This window comes from Aythya ferina (assembly GCF_964211825.1).
Source record: "Aythya ferina genome assembly, chromosome: Z".
NCBI lineage: Eukaryota > Metazoa > Chordata > Aves > Anseriformes > Anatidae > Aythya > Aythya ferina.
The window spans coordinates 1,049,017-1,073,269 of NC_140299.1; the positions used below are offsets into that span (position 1 = coordinate 1,049,017).

The 24,253-nt window shown below is 44.8% G+C and overlaps 1 protein-coding gene across 29 annotated transcripts in view; it reads left to right on the top strand.

Moving 5' to 3' along the window:
• LOC311426864 (transcription factor 4) overlaps positions 1-24,253 on the top strand; it is a 178,042-nt gene that overhangs the window by 33,887 nt on the left and 119,902 nt on the right. For 23 of the 29 annotated variants that reach the window (XM_084503628.1, XM_084503629.1, XM_084503627.1 and 20 more), the window contains one exon: positions 22,216-22,277. The exons of 5 other annotated variants lie outside the window; for them this stretch is intronic. In XM_084503628.1, coding sequence (XP_084359754.1) covers positions 22,216-22,277 — 62 coding nt within the window. Of the gene's footprint in view, positions 1-7,908; positions 7,984-22,215; positions 22,278-24,253 lie in introns of those variants that run through there. One more of the 29 variants, XM_084503613.1, reaches the window with a different exon arrangement.

Sequence of the window (24,253 nt, forward strand, 5' to 3'; positions counted from 1 at the left end):
AACGCTCCAGCACAAGGTCAGAGTCCATGCAGCAAGGCTGCTTTCCACTAGACAAGTCAGGCCAACCTATTTTTTATTCATTTTTTCAATGGAGAGCAAGTTTTATATGGAGTGCTTTGAGGGGTGGGCTAGGCGCAGGGCTAGTGGGCACCAGCCTTGATTTTTGGTGTGCTGAATCTAACACATTATTCATTTTTTTTTGGATCTGAGTATAATTTTCCCATCCCTTTGAAGTCCAAAGGGAGTGGTGGGATCAGGGGGTGAAAATTAAAGAGGGGGGAGTGAAAGGGGCTACCCGATGGAGGCGCTGGGTGCAGAACAACTTGGGGCCCCCCTTGGTTCTTTCCCCTTATCCTCCCTGTCCCTAGCGTGCTGGGAAGGGACCACGATAGAAAGATTGCTAGAAATGAAAAGCACTCGTGTTTATTCTCTCTAAAACGCATTTCAAGCATCAAAACCTGTGCTCGGTGTAAATTCTAAATGAGAGAGAACGGAACGTATTAGGACCGAGGAGATTATTAAAGGCTTGATTTAACTAGTCATGTTGCAGCCCATAAACCATATCTAAATCTCCGGAGCGAGCTTAAAAGACGACATTGAGGTCAATCTTTATAATACCTGGATTTAAGGAAATTGAAAACAAATTTGTGTGCGGAGGAGTTGAGCAGAAACCTCCGGTTCCTTCGGCGGGGCCAGCTCCTCTCCCCGGCCCCGCTCGGCACCCAGCGCTCGAGCCAAGGGCTGCTGCTGACATAAGCAGCAGCGGTGACTCATTAATGCAGCTTTGGGTGGTTGGGCAAGCAAAGAGGGGGAAAAAAAAAAGTGTCCTAATCCTCTTACGTGCAGGAGAGGTGCTTCTGGGTGCTGCTGCTTGAAGCGTGTCCTCTGCAGCCCGCTCCGTCCAGCGCCACCCGCACTGAGCATCCTCATCGGGGCACTGCCTGGCAGCTTCCAGCCCCGTGTCCGGCCACCATCAGCATCACCTGAGGTCCTGCAGGGGATCACCAGAGGGGTTTGGGGCTGAGGGCTAACGTTAAATGCCTCGCTGGGTGCCTGCGCTGCGCCCTAACCAGGGTTTTTGCCTTGGGAGCTGCGGGACCTTACAGCCATCTCTGGGATTTTTAACCATTTTCCTTTACGGGGTGGCGGGGGGGGAAGGACAAAATTAGAAGTGTGTTTTCACTCATTTTGCTGCGTATTCTGGCTCTGCCTGAGCAGGGAGGTGGGACCAGACGCCCCTTCCCACCCCAAGCGGTCCGTGGCTCTTGCTTAAAGCCATTTCTCCTCCTGTAATCCTTTCCCGTGCTCAAGCACCAGCCCGGCGCATGACATCACCTCGCTTCCCAGGAAAGTACTCTGATGTAGTTCCTGTAATTCAAGCAGTAATTGGGTTAATTTGGAATTAAAAGAGTTATTTCAAATGAGTTTAGTGCAGGATCAGAGGCCGGCTGGGAAGAGTTTTTCCTTTATAGCCGAGGTAGGCTCGCTAATTACCTGACGGTAAGGAGGGATGGGGAACGGCACGGAGGACAGGAGGACCTGCATTTGTCCTCCCCTCAGCTTGCACTGCTGCCCACGGGGTTTTTTCTCTGCGCAGTTTTATGTCAATCCCTGAATCACAAGCCCTGCAGTGGTCAGATGTTGTCTCTGCCCATCCCGCAAGCACAGTAGTGGTTGTCATTGTTTTTAATGTGACCAAAACAACATGTTTTCCCCTTGACTTGTTCCCAAGAGCGGCCAGAAGTATTTTGTTGTTCCTCCCAGCCACAACAGGGGCAGGAGGCTGGAGTCTTTCAGGAATTGCTGCTCCTCAGCAAGCGAACATGCAAAGTAACCATTGCTGTTTGTGTGTATCTGGGAAATGCCATAATTTTTTTCCCAATTAATATATTTATGCAAGTCCCTAAGTGTCCCTTAGATCTTTTATGTTTTTATTCAATGAATTTCCAATGCTGGTGTTTAGTGATAACCATGGAGCTACCAGTCCTGTTACAAACCCCGTGCTCTTAAAGGCAAGCGAACAACAAATTAAGGTCACCGTGTAATAAATGGAGATGCTTTGGGGCAAGCAGAGATGTTCCCCTCCCAGTCAGCCCCTTCCAAGGGTCTGCAAGCAGCTCCTGCAGCCCTGACCCTAGGTTTTTTGGGTCCACGCTGCCCCTGCTCCTGTAGGGTGCTGCGTCAGCCCCATTCAGCTATGGGATCTGGAGGGGACCTGAAGCTTTGCAAATTGATTTAAAACCCGTTATAAGTATGCGACATCCATCACCTCTACTGGTCTATGCAACGTCTGTAAATTGAGCTGGCAAGGGAAATTATCAAATATTGGGGTTAACAGTCAAAAGAAGCAAATTTTATAGTGGATCTCACAAAGGGCCGTGAGGACAGGATGGGCGAAGTCCGGTGTTGAGCCGTGGTACTGAAAACTGGGGGAGGAATGATTAGGGAGTGGTGTCTGATTGCTTCATTTAAAATAGTGGAAATAATGTTTTGTACTGCCCCCAAGCCACCCAGGGGTGCAGGATGTGGAGTGTAACCGAACAAGAGCCTCAGATATATGTCTATTTAGGAATGGTCCTAATATTTTATAGGTTATTTCCAAATAACCTACAAAATTGGGAGGTGGAGGTGTTCCTGCGGCCGTGCCTGTGTCAGAAGCGGGTCATGAGGTCAGAAAGGGGGCTGTATTTTTTTACCCACACCTACAAATTCCCTTTGAACACCAAAACCCCGATACCTGCGTAAACCTCCTCCTCGGACCCTAAACTCAAGCAGGCTTTAATGACGGCGAAATAAAATCACCCGAAATCCCCCGGGCAAACAGCACACACAACTCTTCCAAGTGCCGAAGTGTTAGCTGCAAGGCACGGGTGGGAAGAGAAGACTTCCTACTGAATCCTAGAAAGAAAGTTGAGACACACGTTAGCGGCGAGGCAATTCCAAAAGGTGAGAGGAGAGACAGTGATTATGGGGCTTTCTGACGGGAAGTCATCGAGCATTTCCTGCGAGAGGTGGAAGAGGAGCGCGCTCGCGCTCTGCTCAGCGATTTGGGAGCACTTAGATATTTATAGGAAAATTCCGAGGGGTTGCGTGTGTTTTCCATTATACAGATTTCCTATAAAAAATAAATGTTGCCCCAGCCGGCTGATGGCTGTGTTTGCTGCTCGCTGCTGCAGAACTTGCTTATTTTAGCTCACACCGGGGCTGGTTTTTTTTTTTTTTTTTTTTACTGAATCATTAATTCGCTTTGCAAGTTGGCAAATTTTTATCATCCAAAATCGGAAAGTTCTATCGTGCTGTAAAATTGATAGGGCTTTGAAAAAGAAACGCCAGCGAGCCCTGTAAATGACGGTAAAAGCTAAACGGAGCACCTGCTTCTCTCTTTACCTGTGGAGCCCTTACCATTTCCACTTCTGTTGTTATTCAGTAGAAAATCCCATGTCTTGTAAGGGTAACTTGGACACGAATTGGCTCTGTGGGTGACCTGAGTGTCCTGGAGTGCTGAGGATGCCCTTGTCCCGCAGTGCAACATCTCTCCCTTCTGCTGCTGGCCTTTCCACTTTGGATTTGTTCATCCCAAAATCATGAATAACCACACGGGAGGAGGAAGGGGAGTGGGATGTACACAGAAATACACACATAAACTTGTAGAACTTCGCACCCCAGCCTCTGGGATTTTAAATAGCCCACTATGTCCTGGCATGTACATCTATTTGCTGCGTGGTTCCAGGCAAGTTATTTAGCGTAAAGGTGCTGGCACCCATGTGGATGCCTAATTCCCTGTGTGAACACTGAGATACGTGGTTTTCAGAGAGATGTGGCTTCAAGAACATGAGCCTGCGTGCCCCTCTTGGTTTTAATTCCTGTATAAACCAAGTCAGAGCCACTTTCCCAAAGAGAGGAGAAGGAAAATATTTCCTATTGTTCGATATGGGGTGAGGAGGTCACAGTTCCCCTAAATCAGGAGGGGAAATCTGATCCTATCGATTTCATTTGTCCCGTAAACAAATCTTCCCCCTCGCATCCCAATCCTTCTAGTTCTGCCTCAGTGTTTTAACAATTAATCCAAGCCACATCAGCTCTCGTTAGTGCTGCTCCCTACACAATGGCTTTTGTTTGGCTCCCAGTTGCGCTGTGTGTGCGCTTCCTCCTCCCGAAGCTGGAAAAGCCAGTGCTGCTTCTGGGGACCCAGAGCTGACTTCCCAGCCCCGAGGAACTCCTCTGGCAGCGTTTATCCTGAGGATCTGAAGGTTTCTGGTTCAGAAATGGAGTTTCTGGTTCAGAAATGGAGTTGGGTTTGTTGTGTTGCTGCCCAGGAGGTACAAGCGGTCGATATTCTTCCCTTGGAGCTGGTTCCCTGGGAGCTGTGTGTGCTCTCCTTGGTGAAATTCAAAATCCCTCATTATTGAGCTCAAGAAGAGCTGGAAATCCTCAGAGCTGGTCTGTTTGAGCGAGTTTCATGGCTCTGTCCCTGGATTATTCCCTTAACCAACACGTTGTGTGCACAAAGGCCCGTACATCGCCGCTATTTTGTTTCGAGGTCGATCAGCACGGGCATCAACAGGATATTATTAGTCCCCCTGAACTGACGACAGTTTGACAGCCTGATGCGTAGAGGAAGGAAGTTTACAAACATCTCGGAGAGAGCCATGGTGAGCAGCCGAAGGAAATGAGGCATGTCCTGCTGTTATTGTGCTTATAGCGCTGGGATCCCCGAGGGACGGCGCAGGCCCATCTTGAGCCCTCAGTCTGGCAAAGCAGGAGTTGACTCATATTTTATTTCTGTTGGTTTTGTGACTAGTCTGTTATTGTTCCAATTGTGATGTTGCTTGTAAACAAACTGCTGCTATAATTTTATTTACAGCTATTGGAGGCTGGCTTGGGCACATAGAGAAAACAGGCATCTGAGGCTCGTGGTTGTTTTTCTGTGTGTTTTTAATGTTGCTATACATCGGCTCTGCAGTCTCCCAGATTAAAAAAATGGGAATTCTACATCCGATTTGCCCGGAATAGGAAGCTCGGTGTGAAACGTGGTGTCCTGAGAGCTGTTTGTCTCCCAGGTGGGCATGCCACCCCTTCCTCCTGCGGACAGCCCGGTGCCACCTTCTGCCACCAAGCGCGATGCTAAGGGGGTCGAGGAGTCCCCAGGCTGTGTAGACGGCTGCTAAGATCTTGTCAAACCCAACTCCTTGCCCCAAATTGCTTGGTCTTGGAACAGCAAGTCAACTATTGCCCCTTCCAGCAGTTTTTTTTTCACTATTTTTTTTATTTCAGTAGCTAAAGTGAATCAAGCAGTCGTTCGCAGGAGGGAAGTGAACTAGGCTTCTAAAACTTATATGCTAAATAAAAGACTTCATGCTGGCATGTTGATGAGTATCTCTAGCTCTTCCTAAAGCCAGTAGATTATCGCTTGTGTTATGATGAACAGTTAAAACACCCCAACCCCCCCACCCAAACAAGGTTAGCGCGTATCCTATCTTCACGGTTATAGCACGGTTTTATTACTGAAGGTAAGACAGATAACTGGGCATTACTCCAAATTCCTGGCAGTTCTCCCTTTCCGAGGCACTAATATTGGGATTAGCGTGTTGTTTTAAAGCCGTTACCTTTCTTCACCTTCATAATTGCTTGTTCTTAGGGGAGAAGACTGCAGACTCGGTGCTCGTAAAGCAGCCTTGTTATGCAATGCGTGCACTTAGGTTTTATCACCTGGATTTACCGGAGCCTTTCTCTGGGTGCATCTTCATATACTTTGATATACATCTGCGTGTTCTTCGATTCAGGGTATATCTGGTGTGCAAGTAGCGAGGAAAAACTAGAACTCGAGGCTTTGAGCTTCAGAAAGCTGCTATGACATCTTATGGGAAACTTATTTGCCTGGGTTTGGGCATCAGGGTGGCATGTCCTGTGCTGGAAGCTGTAGATATGTATGAAAGGGAGGAGACTTGATGCTGCTTAGTGCTGGTTTCTGCATAGAGAAGCAATTGAAGATCCAATTCCTTTGGATGCTCCTGGCCTTCCCAGAGTGAAAAGTGTCACAGCTTTGCGTGGAGAACTAAGCTGGGGAACGAGCACCATCCACATCGATTCACTGCCCCACTGCTCCGGGGAAAGAAAGCCAGCTCTGCCTAGCGATCCCACTCCCGTCTGGCTTAAAACAGAAGAAAAGAGCAGAAAAAAGTGGCCTCGGACTGGGAAATAGGTAGGCAGCGAGGCAGCAGCAACCTTGGCTCGCCGCAGCCAGGAGAGCCTGAAACAGGCTGACAAAGAGACAGCAGGAGAGAGCATTTACTGCTAACAATTGACTGGATCCCGTGCCCTTGGGGAAGTTTTTGTTCTGTTCTTGGTAGGGGAAATAGCTTGGATGAAAGATATGAGGATATGAAATAAGTTTAACAGCGGGAAGTTGTGTAAACATGATTAATTCCATTAATGGAAACTTTCAAATTGAAGGTTGTCAGTCCTTGTGTATATACCTCTTGTTTTCTTACCCCGTGTCACGCAGAGCATCGAAACGCTCTTCTACAGGAAAGTATTAAAAAATTAAGAGAAGAATACGCTTGGTTAGCTGCCTGGAAAGAGTAAGAAAAGTCTGCTGCCTTGCCCGAGCTTCTAGCAGCTTTGGAAGGCTTCATGTCATATTTTCCTGCGCTGCTTTATAACAGGGTTAGTTTGCCGAGCGTGTTTGGGGATGAGGCACGCAGAAGAACACAACCAGCTTCTCAGTGGCTGCTGGTCAGAAGCTGTCTTGAAACTGGGCAACCAAAAAACCCCCAAATTCAGAAGCTGGTAGCATCGCTCAGCAGGAGGACAGCTTGGGTTTTCGAGATGGAGATGGTGTTGGAAAAAACAGCCACCTCATCAGAGGTGATGAGGTCTGCAGACACCGCCAGGCTACCACGGGAGAAGCACCGCCACCAAATGCCTTGGTTCTCCCCAAAAATCAAGGCAGCGCTGAGATTTATTTCAAACGAGAAGCGTAGAAGGTGCTGTACTCTGCTTTGGAAGAGGTAATGAACCTGCGCTCATTTTCCTGATTAATTACTCAAAGAAAGACTAAGCGTACACGTGTGTGTATATATACACATGTATGTGCACGTGTGAATTCATGGACAGTCCTGCTTTTGCTCCACGAAGCCTCCCCCCATCCTGCACGGTTGAAATAAGATGCAGCTGACGACATTCTCTTTGCCTTTTTATGATATGGGGATGCGGTGGTATCAAAGCAGGCAGGATGAAAGCACAAAAGCTTCCTGTTTCCAGCTGTTTTCCTCGGCAAAGACTCTTTTTTCCAAAGATGATGCTTCCTTTTAAGGGGTTTTTAATCTGCAAACTGTTTCCTCAGTTTATTTCACTACAGTAAAATGTGTTCCCTTTAGGTCATATCTGTCTCTTAAAAACCAACCTGCCCTTTTCAGTAGTTTTATTTGCTACTCAAAAGAACAAACATGACTTTATAAAAAAACCTTTAATGAAGTACAAAGACCAATAAACCTTTTGCCACTAGAGCTGAAAATTTATAGTGATTTTTTTTTTTTTTAAAGAGAGACCTTGAATAAATTAAATGGGGGAAAATATACCGACTACATAACACTTTAGGGTTTTAAGCAGTATTTAATACTGCATTTGTACCTGTTTAGCATACAAAAAAAATAGGTTTAGGTTTATGTCAAATATAAAAAAAAAAAAAAAAAAAAAAAAAAAAAAACTTGGACACAACTTTAAATAATGGAAGAAATGGTGATTTGGATTTAAAAAAAAAAAAAAAAAAAACAACAAAAAAAAACCTTCCAGCTGCTTCCATTACGTTAGTCTCTTTTCATTAAACTGATCTTTGTTTACTTTCCTCTAAAGTAAACATGTATAATTAAAATATATTGTGCCTCTCTCTGCGGCTCTGGTTCTGAATGTGGGCTTGTCGCAGTTGGAAATACCCGAAAGTGCTGCCAACAAGTCGCTGGGAGAGGGGCCCTGAATTTTAAGGTAAAAACGTCAAAAGGGGGAACCAGGGGTGGCTTTGGGCTCTTGGCCAAGCTGTTCCTGCCCAAGCTGTCCTCCCCAGTGCTTGGGCAGCTGCTGGTGGAAGCCCCTTGGTGGGTTCCCACCCGTTCCCTTCCCAGGTTGGATGGGGAGCAAGCAGAGGAACCCCAAAGTGAGCTCTGGATGCTGCCACCAGAGGAGGGTGGCAGGTCCCGAGATGGCATCGAGGTCCCGAAACGGCAACGAAACCGAAAGCATAAGGCAGAGAAGCACCTCAGCTGGGTTGTGCTGCAAAGCTTTCTCTAACATATGTTTTGAATGGCGATGGTGTCCCAAATGCCAAGACGTGTTGAAGGATAGCTGGTTGTTTTTGGATGATTGTCCTATATTTACTGCTTACAAGTTTCATTGTTGTTGAAAGTCTGCTGTGGTCTGTAAATATGTTCTGGAGCTGTATAAAAATATCACAATTAACATATTCAGAAGGACAACAATTGTCATGGTTGAATGACTTAGAAAGTAGCACAGGCTGTAAACAGGATGTGCTGAAATGAACTAGCACTCCCTTCCCTTGCAATGGTCTCTTCAACAAACGTCTGCTTGGTATCAGCACTTCTGAAAATAAGCTTTGGATCCTCTAAAGGACATAATGCTCTGGTTTCAAAACCAGCTCCTCTAAGACGAGAAGCGTAGCTGGCATTGCTACCCTTGGAGGTAGCCAGGTTTGGTTGGGAAGTGATGGCTGGGTTCGTGTTCTCTAGCTTAGCAAAGTGCTGTGAAGGGAGAGGGGGAGGACAGATGAAAGTTCTCCCCTCAATTCTGCTGGAAAAACCCTTCTAGAAAAACCCTTCTGTTGGCAAATTCAGAAGTTAAGAGCAAGGCAGGATGTCCTGGGAAGGACTTTCATCCAGACATGGTGGGTGTAAAACTTCCGTTCCTTGAGCTTGTGGTTGTTTTTCCACTCCGTAACCTTAAGGAACGTAACAGCAAGAAGTATTTTATCGGAGTGGTGTAGTGTGCTCCACCAAGACCTTGAATAAATTGTGTCGCTCCATGGAGGACACATTGAACAGCTTCCCATCTCTGCAGGTTTAAGTGCTGTACCTTCATTTCAAAGGCTACCGTAGCTCTTGAAGGTCGATTTCTTTCTTGATGGTGGAAAAAGTAATGGAAGAGGAGAGAATTAGCTAAAAACAGCTTTTAGAAAGCTATGGGCTCTTTCACAGGTTGAGTTCTCAGCAGCATTCTCCAAAGTCCCTGTAACTTAAACAGGAGACTTGAATGACGAGCTAAGGACAGGATTTCCAGCAACACGTTGAAACTTCTCCTCTTGGAATCGTTCCCTGCTGGAGCTGCTGCTTTCCATAATGTTGGGAGGAGTAATTTCATCTTGGGTTTGGGTAGACATCTGGGCCTCGAGTCCAGCAAGGAGGACCAGCTGCTGAAACGGTTTCCATCCTTTCCTTACAGGTGGCTTTTGTGTTTTTTTTTTTTTTTTCTGAGTTGCCTTGCAAAGGTATTGGGGCCTTTTTGGGAACAGCGAGAGACTCGAAGCCCCGTAAGTTTCTTCCGAGCATATGGCCAGGCTGAAAAATAGCAGATGCTGCCTGAGCAAAGGGCAGCGCCTCAGAAGGTGGGAGATGAAGGAGGCTTCAAGAGCCCCTCTCCCAGTGATCTCTCAGTTCAAAATCAAACGCTGCCATTATGTAAGTTATCCCTGGCACAAGCTTCAAGGCTTGCAGCCATGCCTCAGCTGTTCCTGGAGGAGTGGAAACTTTCCAAAAGCGCAAAACAATTTCTCAAACTTGAGTTTTGTCAAATGCAGTTGACTCAAGAGTCCAGCGAAAAGACCTTGCTAACAGTCTTAATGTTGGATCCCAGAAGCTATATAGGAGAGATGGTGAAGACTGAGGAATTGGAGCAGGTTTATTTGGGGTATTCCTTATTATCCTGTAAAAGGACAAAGCCTGGAGAGTTCCTGGAATGATCTGGTTTGGAGAAAGGAAGCATCGTTGCTAATTCTTTATATACTAGGGAATAACGTGTGCTGGAGCTGGCCATGCTCAGGGTCTGTATTTGAAAGCAACCCACGTGTTGGGGCAGGTGGCTGAAATCCGTGTCCACGTGCAAGATTGCTCCTGAGCGGGCAAGGCAGCGGTACCTGTGACCTCCTGCGGCTGTTTGGCGAGGATTGTCATCCCTGTATTGTCGTCAGCAAGCCTAACGAGTGGGTAGTGCTCTGTGTATTCTGCAGTGATGAATTAATTTGGTGTTCATTGTGGTAGCGCTGATCATAATGAATTAATTTGGCATTCATGCGGATGTCATGCTTTTTTTTTTTTTTTAAAGCTTTTCTATTACAATGCAGAATTAGTAGACACTTAAAGCATTACGCATCCGATTCAGTTGTCATCATAACCTGTTTATACTGTTCCCTTGTCTGGATGTTGCAAGCGCATTGTGTTCGTTTTCTGGAGAAAGATTTGCTGGGTGGCAGCGGGGAAGGCTTGGATAGTGGTGATGTGGCAGCAGCGAGGCATTCAGGAGTCGTTTTCCTCTCCTGCCCTCCCGTTTTGGAGTACCTGAGAAAACCACGGGGGTGTAGGAAACACGTGGCTGGTCCTGGACAGCTTGGGGTGAGAGAAGGGAGCTTAGTTCTGCTACGTAGGCCCCAAATCAAAATGCATCACCACTAATTAGTGGCGACATTGAAGAAAAATAGACTTCCTTTTGTAAATATTGAATGGTGAAAATCTCATGAAGCGTTTTGCTCCTTTCTTTGTATTTTAATCCCCAAATGTGTCCGATTAAGATAAACAACGTGGGTGTATGTCTCTCTTTTTGAGAGTTGGACTGCACATGCTTTTTCTTTTCCATTACAACGTGGTTTGGGTGAACTGGGAGGCTGCTGGTGAGCTGAAACTGTTGGAGTTAGTTTCAAACTGATTTGACATGTCCTCCTCCTGCAGGACATGTGTTTAAAGTCCAAACTACTCCCTTGATGCGAGCCAAAAGCCTTTGACCAGATGCATATTTTATTAGTGGATACTCTCGTATTTAGTTCTGCGTATAACGTACATTAAAACTTAAGACAAAAGATGGAAATCTCACTAGAGACCCCGTGAGGAGGTGCCTTACACACGTGGTACTGTTACCTGGGATTTTGTGTTCATGAAGTGAGGAGTTGTGAGTGATCTGGGCCTGAAAAGGTACCAGCAGTGGGAAGAGAACCAGAGCTGCAGTCAGCAGAGCATTGCGAGCCTCCTGTGTCGTGGTGCCAACTTGACATTGCACCACGAGATTGGGCCAGAGGAAAAATGATGCAATTATCCCAGCATTTCTTTTCTGCCCTGAATCAAGGGGAAACTTCTAACTCTTGTTTGCAGTTGAAAGAAAAAAAAAGAAAAACACACCAAAAACCAACCAACAAACAAAAAAACAAACAAACAAAAGCCATGAGCTGAGGTTAAGACACCATGAAAACTAAAAACAGAAATCAAAGGAAGGAAGCTTTCTTTGAACATTGCGGAGTTGCAAAATTGCAGGCTCAGTCTGAGGCCTTCCTTGGGACCAAGGAGTCTCCCTCCTGACCTTTTTCTCCTTGCAAATTCAAGTCTGCGAGCGTGGAAAAAAAAAATTTGCATCTGCCAGCAGTTTGCTCAGGTCCGTAGCCAGAGCCCCTCCTTGGCCACCAAATCAATCCCATTCCGATTTCCAACTTTGATGGCAAATGCATTTTAAGAAGCTTTGTGGAAGGCGGTGACTGTTGGAAGCCCAGACCTGCACCAGCACCACTTGTGCACGAGTTTTGGTGGTTTCCATCCCCAGCCTGTTCCCAGTCGAACCAGCGGTCTGTCCTTCTGCCAGAGGCTGCTCGAAAGAGAGAGGATTAAAGTCAGGTGAAGTCACAGCATGGCCTTGAAACCGTAATAAACTCCCTTGCCTGGAAAATCCTTTCTCACTACAGCATGATGGATCAGTTAAAATGTCTGTAGCATTGATTTCTGGTGGATTTCTCCCTTGTCAGTTCATATTCGGTGCCCAGAAACACACGGCTCGTCCTGCGATAGCGAGGGGTCCGGTTAAATAGCAAGTGTTGGCTACAGGCTGTCGTAATGCACTTTAAATGCAAATACATCCAGGGCAGGTTTAATGGCATTTTCATATAGATGAAGTCATTCTAAAGTACACTTAAAATTAAAGCGCTGTTCTCCAAAGACTACAAGTGTGGCAGAAAATGTCCTGTCGTTTCGTTGGAGATTTTTCTTCTGTCTCCATCTGATTTGCCTTTCATCAGCTTTGCATGGTTTGCAATCAGGACAGGATCCTTTCTTCTGTCGTCCATCTAATTTGTGACTTTTGCAACAGCCAGTTGGACGATCTGGACTGGTGGAGGTTGTTTTTTGGTTGTTTTCCCCTCTTTTTAGAAAAAAACCTTCGCCTTTTCCAGTTACACATTCCTCACTAATCTTTCTGTTTCCAAGAAACATAAATATTGGGAATTAACCAGTCATGTACTGGCCAGAGAGGTACAGAACCCAGCTGCTGGTGTGCTCTGCAACAAAATCTGGTTTCGATAACGGCATCGCAGCAGAGTGTATACAGAAACGGCCCCAACAGATGCGCCCGCGATCCCGAGCCATCCGCTCAACGCAAACTAGTGATCCCTGAATTTATTCCCCACCCAAAACAGAAAGAAGTTTGCATGTTTTTAGTTTTTTTTTTTTTCCTGTGTAATGACCCAAGCCAGCCTTCATCCCTTGTGTCATGGGCAGGGGTCCTGCTGGAGATGCAGTGATCCCCAAAGCGGTGATGAGGAGCTGGAAGCCCCCAGCGCAGAGGGGTGAGGAGCCGACCCCTTCCCCGTGCTGCTGCGAGCTCGCTTCTGCCTCCAGACCTCGCAGAAAAGAGGCCTTAAGCCCTCTGGATTGCCTCCACTAATTATGGCTTTCATTTATTTGTTTTTGCACCCTCAAAGTCACCAGTCAACTTTAACAGTTAGGGACGGTTTGGGTCAAAGTGAAACTGCACGAGTGATGACAAATATTTACATCTTTTATTATTAGGTAGGAAAAGTCCCTAGATGTACCTTGCACCTACATGCCTTTACCATAAACCTTCCTGCACGGTCTGCTTGTGGAATTGGGTCTCAGGGTGAGCTGGAGATCTGTGCCAGACCCCATCCAGCCCTATTTAGATGCCAGGACCCTGGTTTTTACAGAAGTTCTTGGATTAAGCTGAGGATGCCCCCGGAGCCCTCCCCAGGAGGGTGCGATGTATGGCAGCGGCACTGCCCATGCTTAACGAGGTTCCCAACACAGTGGAACCGATCAGTGAATTATTAGATGCTGTTCCTTACAATTATTCAGCTTATTTTCCCAATTTGGGAAAGGGGTGCTCCTTGTGAATCCAACTCTTCATGTATTTTTGTTAATTAGGAGCTAAATTAAATCCAACGTTTGGAGCTGTCACTGCTCGCGTGTCCTCCGTGCCTGTCTTTGCTCTATCAAGAGGCTTTGGGGTCCTTCTGTGGGTAATAAATCCTAAAGGTGTAAACCTCAGGAATTGTCTAGTTTTCATGACTAAAGCACAAATTTACCTAATGTTTCATGGCACAGTAAAATGTGCATCATGGTATTACTGCTCTGCTGGAAAAACTTCGGATACGGAGTGCCAGCTTCTTCATATAACAACTCGGAGTGTTACTGTCCAAGCGTGCATCACTTCTTAGAAATGTCATCTGTGTATCAGGCTAATGACACTCCTTGAAGCTTGGGTTCTTGAAAGAGCTCATCTTACGTGGCTAAACATGAAATCATTCATTTGGCTTGGGCAGCGAAGCCGCGTTTCTGTGATTCTTCTCTTCCACAAGCCCATGTGCTTTGTTTACAGCATGTTAGCACACGGCTGTCTCACAGAACGTCAGGATGTTGGAGCTGCATGCGGATTTTCCATGGAAAGCCCATGCTTCCATAGGCTGCACGAATGCACAAAACAAAAACGTCGATTTAAACTCAACGCAGAGCTCCCAGAATCATCTAGGTTGGAAGAGCCCTCCAAGATCTCCGAGTCCAACCTCTGAGCGAACGCTAACCAGTCCTCCACTAAGCCATAATCAGGATTTTAATCAAATGTCTGCCACCACCTCTTGGCTTCGACTGCTAGTTTGGAAGTCAAATGCCCCGTTGCTTCATACCGAGACCTTCATAATCTGGGAACACAAGGAGAGTGGAAGTAATCTGCCCCTAAATATTTCTAGGATGCAGCGTAGAATGCATGTATGGGGTTCAGGTAAAATTAAGTACTTTAGTATAGATTATATACAAACATACAAATTAAACACTGTTTTATGAACTCTATAACTGAAAGAGTCCTAAGAAATGGATGCTTTCCTACTAATGTGTCCTCTCGGGTTAAAATCAATCAAACATTTTGCTTTGGACCCTGTGTCCAGCACAGCACTCTCAACCCTAAATCGATCCAAAACCAGGACAACATCAAACCTAGAGTATCCTGATGAGCTGCAAAGGGCGTTACAACACTTGGCAACCCAGTACCTTAAACTTTATTGTACTGTCTGCTTACAGTTTCATCAGATCTGATAGGAGCTGATTAAATGCCGGAGTTATGCAAATGGCATGGATACGTGAAAGTCGGCTGTCCTTACAGGCAGAAAGGCTGTCGTATGTGTGTTAGAAAATAGCTTATGTAACTGTGGAAAACACAATGTGAGGTTTTATGACCTCATCCGAAGGCGGGATAATGCAGTCCTTTGTGATGAATATTAAGATGGAGAACAGTTTAGGTTGTTTACCCTGTTGATGTTTTATAGCAAGTGCTGTCAAGTGGTGCCTCAGACTGTCCGCGGGTATTTGTATAGACTGTGAAAATCCAGGCGTAAAGTAAAATGACCATCTGATTCGAATGAATTTTCCAATTATTTGTGGCTTTAACAGAAGCTATTGAAGTGTATTGTATATATTTGGCAGCTGGTCCTATTTCCTTGGAAGAAAAAAAAAACAAAACAAAAAAAACCTAAAGCTTTGTATCTAATCCCTTGAGCAAACCAATAGTAAATTGTTTATCAAATAAGTCGTAGAGTTTTTCCCATTTTGAGCCTGTGCTTTCTTTACGTTGCTCTCACGGAAAGGCTAATTATACGCAACTTGATGCTGGAGGTGCACGGCGTTGCTGTTTGTGCTCTCCTCTTCCCTCACCGAGCTGTTGCCTGAGCTTTGTGCAACTTCCCCCATCCTGTGCCGCAGTCTGTCAACATCCTCTGCTGCTTCCCGTGTCGGAGTGAAGTTTTCTTCCCCGGCTTCCAGGGCCCTGCAGTCTGTGCTTTTGTTCGTGCCTCCATCTCCTGACTCCTTTCTCTCGCTGAAGTCAGTCCTTGACTTCTCCAGTCACCTTCCAGATTCATGCAGCCCTTCTTCCAGATCCCCCCCCCCCCGTCTATTTATTTATCACGTCCTGATGATATTTAGCTCAGAATCTTCAAAAAGCCTTGCATCAATGGATCTGCATTTTCAACTTGCCAGTCCTTTAGCATACGAAATGTCCAGGTGACCAACTTTTATTCTTCCCTTCATCTGCTGGCCTTTAATCCTCCTTCTGTACTTTGTCATTTTCCGCTCGGCTCATTTGTTATTGAGTTCTTCAGCCATAATGCTCCGAGGAAAAAAAAAAAAAAAAAGCAAAAAACAGTCTTTTGGAAAATCAAACGCTTAGCAGAAAAGGTCTCAATCCACAAGATGGGTTTGTTTAACTTAATTTGTATTAGCAGTATCTGACACGCTGTTTGTAAGGTGCTTCAGAGCACAAAGGGGTAATAGCGATCCCGAGGTATCTGTTTATCATACTTGTCTGCGGATGGTAATCATAATTAGAGTCTCGGATTTTTCCCACCCTTCTCATTTTTGACACAACTGTAATTCATACAATGGGAAATGCTAATCAAACATTACTGTGGTGCGTACACAAATCTCTCTTGTGTAGAGATCGCGGTCCTCTTCCTTCTAGTTTGAAGATATTTTGACTGCTAAATCCCTTATAAAATTACTTTGGGTTAATACGCTATTTTTTTCCTTGAAGATAAAAGTGGAATTTTAAGATATTTGTCTCTTCCTTCACTGTTCTGTGTATTTTAGCTCATGTTAGCAAATCAACCCAGTTGGCAGGCTCTTCAGGGGAAATACTCGGGGTTAGCATATAAAAGGGGTTTCTGATACAGGTCAGGTTGTACTGGCTGGCTTCAGAAGTGTGTATTTTGCAAATAGACCACTTGCCATACACACTCAACGTATGGGCATAATTATTACTTTATGTATATTCTTTTTAGCAAATAAACTGTATATTTGATTGTCTATGGTAAAATTATAATGATGAAAAAGGTGGTTGTTTTGTTTGTAGTCCATACCCTTCCTGTTTCTCCTTTATCCAAACTCCTTTCCTCAAGGACGTTAGTGCTGAAGCCCTCAGAGATCAGCTCATACCATTCACCCAACCTGCTTTTATCATTCTTCTGTTCTGTCACTCCAAAACCAGCACCACAAAAGCCCGTCTAGGGAGGGATTTTCATATTTTTGAATGTACTTTCCCCAGTAAACATGGGCTACCTATTCCTGAACTGTCACTCCTGCTCCTCTTAGCTGCCTTGGGTACCTTTTTTGTGTGTTTTTGTGCCATTTTTTGTAGCATCTTCACTGCCAGACTTTCCATTGCAATCCTTCTGGTGTCATCTTTGCCCTCTGTCTTTTGGGGAGGTCAGAGCATATAACATGTTACTCTGATTTTATGATGCTACAAATGAAACAACGGTCTGAGCCAGCAACCCTCGACCCAAGCACGGCGTCTGGGAAGACACCCACTCCTCACATGCAGGACGAGCACTGCTTTTTTAACACCCTTTTCCTTGGCACCTTCCCCCAGCGCAAACACATTACGCCATTTTAAGGGAGGTTAAGCAAATGTATTAATTCTGAGTACAGTATGTTGCCTTTTGGCTTTGGGAAATCATATTAAGTAATTTGCGTTCACCAACAACTTCTTGGGAGACTTCCCTTTTGCTCTAGTCGTCCATAACTGATCCCATTTGCTGCATAGGTAAATTCAAGAGCATGGCACTTAGCATCTGTGAAACGCGTGTTCTAGTTGGTCACAAAGGATAAAATGTCATTTCAAGCATTTTTGTGCTCTTGAGTGTTAAAATATTTTCCAAATTTGTTACAGGATTTTTGGATTTCTAACACAGTTCTATTTCTGAGCTACTAACACAAGTAACTATATCAATATTATTTTGCACTTGCACGAAATTATCGGTCTTCAGGAATTATCTTTGGCTTGCTCTGTCGTTTATTCAGCCCCTTTCAAAGAATACATGGCCCTAGCACTAAGTTAAAGAAAAGTTAAAGAAACAATTCTGTATTTCTTGCTCTGAAACTGATGGGTAAAGGCCAGATTTTTCACGGGCATGCTTCTGAGTACAGGCTGCTCATGCAGCTACTGTATTACCACGTTCTCTAAAAGTCATGATTTCGATTGTGCTGCTTCTCTGGATATTGCTGTTTAAACATGCAATATTATTTATTCTGGATTCGGCGAACAAAAATACTAAAGATGAAATTTCAGACTTAACTGAAATCAAATACAAATCAAATGGAACTCCCACAGAAGCCAAAATTCACCCGGGTCCTTTCAAAGCAAGGAGGTTCAGCCAATGAAAACAAACTGAATTTGCCCTTTCGGCTCTCTTTATTTGAGCATTTCTTAAAAAAAAATAAAAATAAATGTATGTAATGGGTGCCTCTCTATTTACTTGCATGAGCATAGTAATCAGGTTACTTAATTTGTGGGCAGAAGTAGGGATGACAGCATGAGAAGGGTGGGAAGAGGTGATCTTAGATGATCTTTAAGGTCCCTTCCTACCCAAGCCATTCTGATATCAGTGTTGCCGTTTACTGGGGTAGAGCGTGAGAATATCATTTTCTAGCTTGTGATTTTAGGATTTCATGTACGTGCTCGAAATCATTATTGGAAGTGGTGGGAGGCTCAAATGAAATTATTTTCCAGAGTCATCTAATTTATTGTCCTGCGTTATTGCTATAGTGTTGGATGATTTCCCAAGTATGTTGGCTTATACCTGCAAAGAGGAGGGTTTTTTGAGAGTAGGGTGGATTTCCAGAAAAATATATGCATATATTAATTTCTAAGCCTCACGCCTCCCTTTAGGAAGCTCTTAAGGGAATGAAATGTTTACCAAAAAAAAAGTTGAAGGAACTGGGTGTTACAGCCAAGGTCTAGAAGCCTTGCTTCGTGCTTCAGGATCATCGAGAGAGGTGGCAGGGCTTGAATCCAGCCAGCCTCAGCATCTCTTTTAGGATCCGCAGGATTTGCTTTCCCAGGTTGTGAGGATTTGCTTTTGGTAACGTCGCGTTGCCTCGTGCTTCTGATTAAGTGAGGTTAATTTACACGAGCCAGATTCTGGAGAAAATTACATATGTGTCCAAGTTCGTGCACTGTGGGATAAACCCAAGCGCTGAGAAGAAGTCACTGGAGATTTCTGCGTTGACTTTGGTGGCATTAGGGCTTCGGTGTCCTAATTACCTAAGTGGCAGTCCTCACGGGGTACTTAATAAATTCCCAGCGTTAGGTTTAGGGGACTGCAAAAAGATTTGTAAGATCTGCCGTGCTAAATTATTAGCAATCCAGGCTAGATTAACTAGGTAGCAATTACTGGGGCTTTTTCTTCTCGTCGGAGGGAGAAGTGCTGTTGGTTTGAGCTCCGTTTAGAGGGGGACAGAAGTTAGCTGGGTTGGCCTGTCGGTAGCTCGCTGGATCATGCTGAAAGAATATTTTTAACTGAGATAGAGAGGCAAGGTGCAGATGTCCATCTATTTATTGAGTGCTCCTGTGTTTTACCCCACTGTATAACCCCTTTGTGGCCACAGGCAGAAGGAAGGGCTGAGAGCTCTGGGTGTATCACACAGGTAAATGGGAATTCCACTTGAAAATGCAGGAAAAAGAATATTTCTGGGCAAATCTACAAATAGAGTAGAATTATTTTATTTTTTTTTCAATTTCTAACACTAGTTTTCATCCTAGTAAGCTCCTGATTTCCCAGCTAAAGAGCTAGTGTTCTTTTTTTTTAAAAAATAAAAAATCTTAATACATCTTATTCTTCAGCTCCGGCTTAGGTTTTTATAGGGCTCCATGATGTGTTTGAGACCAAGTTCCTTCTTTTTTGACTGTAGCCGAGATAAAGAATTAGTAGTTTAAAACAATAACTACATGTTCCACTGTGATCAAGGAATTAGATAATCTGGCATGTTTGCTTAAGGGGTCTGTATCTTGGGGCTTTTATAGGGCAGTATTAAAGCCCTGAGCCTTCTTATTATGCCAATACCCAGAAGATTGCTTTAATGAGAAGTAAAGGGCCTTTTTCCAATTACAAGGGAATAACTGTATTAAGTTCCTGTGTTATGTCAACCTGCTTTGATTTGATTACTGCGAAAGAAATGGATTTATCTGTCAGTGTTACTTAATTAAGCCTTCTCATTGATGTTTTGCAGAGTAATATAGTGTAGTTTGCACATTTAAGTCTAAATACAAAGAAAATTGGTCGAAAGCTAAGACACGACCCCTGAAGATAAGGCACAAGAGCCATTGCTTGTCATTTTCTGATCAGAGTCCAGAACTTTTAACTTCGGTGGGCGAACTTGAGCTTTGTATGGACTCAAATTAAAGCAAAGCAAATGATAAAGAGCAACCCAGCCCTGAGGTATGTGTTCTTCCCGGGTCATTTTAAGGATCTGATGGTGCCCTCTGGCCATTGGCACCTTGGCTCAAGGGAGGAATTGGGGATAACACAGCAAAGGGTGCCAGAAAGGACAAGTGGGCAGGGTTCACCTCTCCCCAAAACCATCTGTTTGACTGTAAGCCCATAAAAAACCTTTCCCTTCTTGGGAAGGGTGCCTGGGGCTGCGTGTGATCCCCCTCTTGCCTGTTCTTAGGGCCACTCGGTGCAAAAAGATCCCAAAACGCAGTTCTCAGGTGTTTGCTTAGGTGACTCATTGCCGTGCCCCAAGACCACGGCATCTGTATTCTTAAAATATAAATAAAAAGTACAGTATGGCAGCCCAAAAAGCCTGCTAAAGCACTCAGATCTTGTTCCTAGCCCTGACCATAAACCAGTGTAAGGGGCCTTAGCGGCTCGGCACTGCTCCTGGCACACGTGTTGAGGTACATGAAATACAAAGCAGAGGTGTAGGAAATATTGAGGGATGTGCACGATGTCAGCATCTCTGCGTGTGCGTCTCTCTTGCTAATTTTTCTAATGGATTTAATATGGATTTTGGAAGCTGTGCTCCAGGGTGGTGCGATGCCCATCAAAGTCAATGGGATAATATCCATTGATTTTTAACAGGCGATGGATCAGGGCTCTACAGAGTTAATTGCCTGTTACATAACACAAATGATTTTTAAAAATATGCCTAATTAACCTAATAGAATGGTTGATCTGATCTGTCAGGTAAATGATACACATTTTCTTTCTTTTTCTGGAGCTTAATTAAATATTTACCTAAGAGTGTCTTGTGCTATTAACACGTTCATCTGTTATTGAGATAATAGGAATTGTAATTGAGGGAAAGTATTAAACTATACACTTTTTTTTTTTTTTTTTTATGTTGGAAACCAACCAGATTTGGTCACAGCACCTGTATTTCGAAGTGCTAATGACCATAGCTGTGTCTCAGGCGACTCAGGTTCCCACTACTCCTCCAGGAGTGGCTGAAGCAATACCAGGTGGGGAGGTAGCTCTTGTGTTTGTAGTCTTAGGGAGCACTCAGAGTTTCTCCAACCAGCAAAAAAAAAAAACAAACGCATCTTTTTCCAATTAGATTAAAGCTACTGTTTGTGCGTGGCAAAAGGCAAGCAAGGTTGTTATTTCATTAGGGTGCTGGTGGGCACACAGGAGTAAGTTAGAAAATAGCACTGAAACGTGCAATAACGCTATAGATCGACGCCAGGCACATCCCTTGATATTTAGCACACAGTATGTAAAAAAACAAAGCAATATGGTCCATCAAGGTACTCAAGGATGTGTTTGTGTTGAGTGTGAGTGATCTCAGCTGAATTCACACCGGTGTGAACTGGGGTTTTGGTGGAATTACTCGCAGGCTTCCCTGAAACGTGTACTGAGGTTGCCGGTGTACGTCTACCCATCCAATTTTTAGGCCAGAGGAAAGTCTCTTGAGGCTCCCAACTTGCTTTGGTAGAGGTTTTGTGATGGCTGTGGTTGTGTAAGCGTACATCTCCTGGGCAGAGGGTGCCAGGCTTGCAGGAGGTGGATGTCAGTGACTTCTCCTGGGCCATGGGGTGACCTCCGGCCTTGAGGTGCGCGGCCTTGTGTTGGGCACCCATGGAACATGGCCCCAGCAGCTGAGGTGTCTCGTGAAGAAGGTCCTATGTCTTTTTTTTCATTGTTCCCACAAATGTGGAGCCTTGAAGCATCACAAGGAAGGTTTAATACTAGTAAATTGGTTTCATTGACAATATCTCATTTTTTACTGGGAAAAACCCGGGGAAAGTGGAATGGAAATACCACCATCAGAAGAAATACTGGGGATTATGAAATGTGGAGAGCACCTTATGCAAAATGTTTGATGTGATTTTTGTCAGACTGTCTGAAACGCTGTGTGTCTCCTAACGATTGCAATGAATTTTGTATTAAACAGGGAAGGCAAAACCAGAGCTACCTGCTATGTGCTGAGCTTTAGGAATGTGCTTTTCTGTGCCAAAACGTTTTTCTAAAATGGTAGCCTCGCCAGGGCGGTGAGAGTTAACACCCTAAATACGTCTTTACTTGAACTTCCCAGTTGCTCTGTTTTCTCATATTTTGGTTTTTTACTCTTTGACCATACCTGGTTTTGTGCTGGAGGCTCTGGCAGGACTCGAAGTGGTCGAGTGCAGCCGCTCCTCAGCGGCGAGGAGCGCTGAGCCACTGGAGTAATTTTATGCTCAAACCTCATGTTCCTGAGGGTCCGGTTCATTTCTGCTGTGAATTTAAATGAGTTAATTTAAGCAGTGGGTCAGAAGCCACTACCATCGTAGTAGCCCTGTGCCTGATTCTTAATTAAAGGCAACAGGAGATTAATTTGAAACATTAATTTAAAAGTGCCTATACAAAAGGAAAGAATTATTGCAATAAAGCCTAAAGAACTTTTTTGTCCCTAGATGTAGAAGACAGAACTAGCTCAGGGTCCTGGGGGAATACAGGACATCCTAGTCCATCCAGGGTAAGTATATCTAATCTTTTTCCCCAAACCAGACATCCTGCATATGTAAATTTGCAATCTTAAATACGAGTTTTACACCTGATTGTGCAGAGAAATGGGCATGCAAAGTTGGCAGCGGTCTTGTGTTCCCTTTAAAATTGCCTTTTTTTCTTTTTTTTTTAAAAAAAAAAGCATTCAAACCTGATCCTGTGATTGAATTTGGCACCTGCTCTGCTGCTGCTAACAGGTAGTGAGAAGATTAATTAATCATTTTGCCTGGTGTGGTAGCAGCCACCTGGCCATGGAGCAGCGAATGCTGGTGTTGAACATTTTGTAGTGAGGTTTTTTTTTTGGGGTGGCTGGTGCTGATGCCCCCAAAGAGGGCCGAGGCAGCGCAGCTTCTCGAGGAGATGGGGAAGGGACCCCGAGGGCAGGCTGGTGTTCACAGCACCAGCTCCCAGACCCTTTTAGAGACCCTTTAGCCGTGCAGACCCTTCAGCCATCTCGGGCTGCAGCGGGGCCGAGCGCTGCTCCGTGCAGAGCCCCCCTGCACGCCCGGTGCTCCAGCGTCGTGATCGTTATTTCTGTTTACATCCTGCAAAGGCATGAAGTACTCTTAGGCTGGGCAAAAAGTGGCTGAGCTCTCACTCTACGCCCTTATTCAGCCAGTTTGTTTAAATTGCTTTTTAATTGTTTTCTAATTAACGTGAAGGAGCCAGGCTGGTGAGCAGCGCAGGCTGCTGCTTGGTGCCCCCGAGTGCTTTTGCTGCTCGTCCTTGGGCCTGTCTTTCCCCTCGGGGTGGGTTTTTGGTAGGTGCCCACATTCAGAGGGGGTCCCCAGGTGCTGCCCGGCGGGGACCCTGGCCCTGCCACCGAGGGCTGGAAGCCCGACACCTTTTCTTCCCTCCCGCTTAGCATCCATTACGTCATTACCGCTCGCGTCTGTCACTTTTATTTTTATCCCCTTTTTTTTCGCTTGACACTTGTATTGCTTCCCGGGGAAAAATGTTTTGAAAAGTAAATTCTAAATTTGCACACACAATTATTTATGCATGCAAAAACTTGAATGTGAGCGCACAATTAAGTTTTGCGATAGAAAGAAAAGAGCACGAGCCTGGGGAGAATTCTGGACTTTCAATCAAAGCTGTGCATTAACTTGCAGAGTTACACCCCAAACAGCCTGACCTCTCTCTGTTTCCCTTTTTGTGAAGTGATGCTGGTGTTTCCACGCTGGGAGAATGAGTTTCTTGTGCGCTCTTCCGAAGCAAAGAAACAAAACATTACACAACTCCCTGCGCGGCCAATATTTGCAGTTAATTTTAAGATTTGGCTAATCTGCTGACTGAGAGGGGAAGGTTACTCTCAGGCTGTTTTTGAAAGTTAGGGCCTGATCCTGCCAAGGTTTGATAAATTCATTCCTCTGTGGGTACTGTGATGCTGCTGATCACCCCAAAAATACTCACAGGCCAGCACAGGAGGGGCAGCAGGCACTCACAGGTCACTTAGAGAAGTGTGTGCACAAGCACTAGCACCACGGAGGGTTATTTTTCAGTATAAAGTTATCCTCCACACCCACTGTGTAACAGTCTTGGAAATTCGTTTTATAGGCACTTGCACACATATAGCAGCGAAGTGATTCAGAGAGCAAACTTCTACATAGAAATAAATTTTAAAAGCAAAACATTAAAAGAAATACTTCTTCCTTTTTTTTTTTTATGTTATGGGTAAGAAGATTTTCATGCTAAGAGGGCCTTTTGCTGCATTACACAGCAGAAAGCTCCAGGAACCTCATCTCAGTCCCCCATTCAGGATTACCCACAGAGCAAACCAAAGTCAATTGCTAACAAAATAAAAATTTGAAACAGCTTTAAATACGCTCTGGAACGCATCACTTCCAGCGGAATCAATAGAGGAAAACAATAAAAGGACTAATATTTCTTATAGATGACTTAAGACTTAGAAGGGGAATATGGGCCTGTAGGTTTTGAAAAATGCTG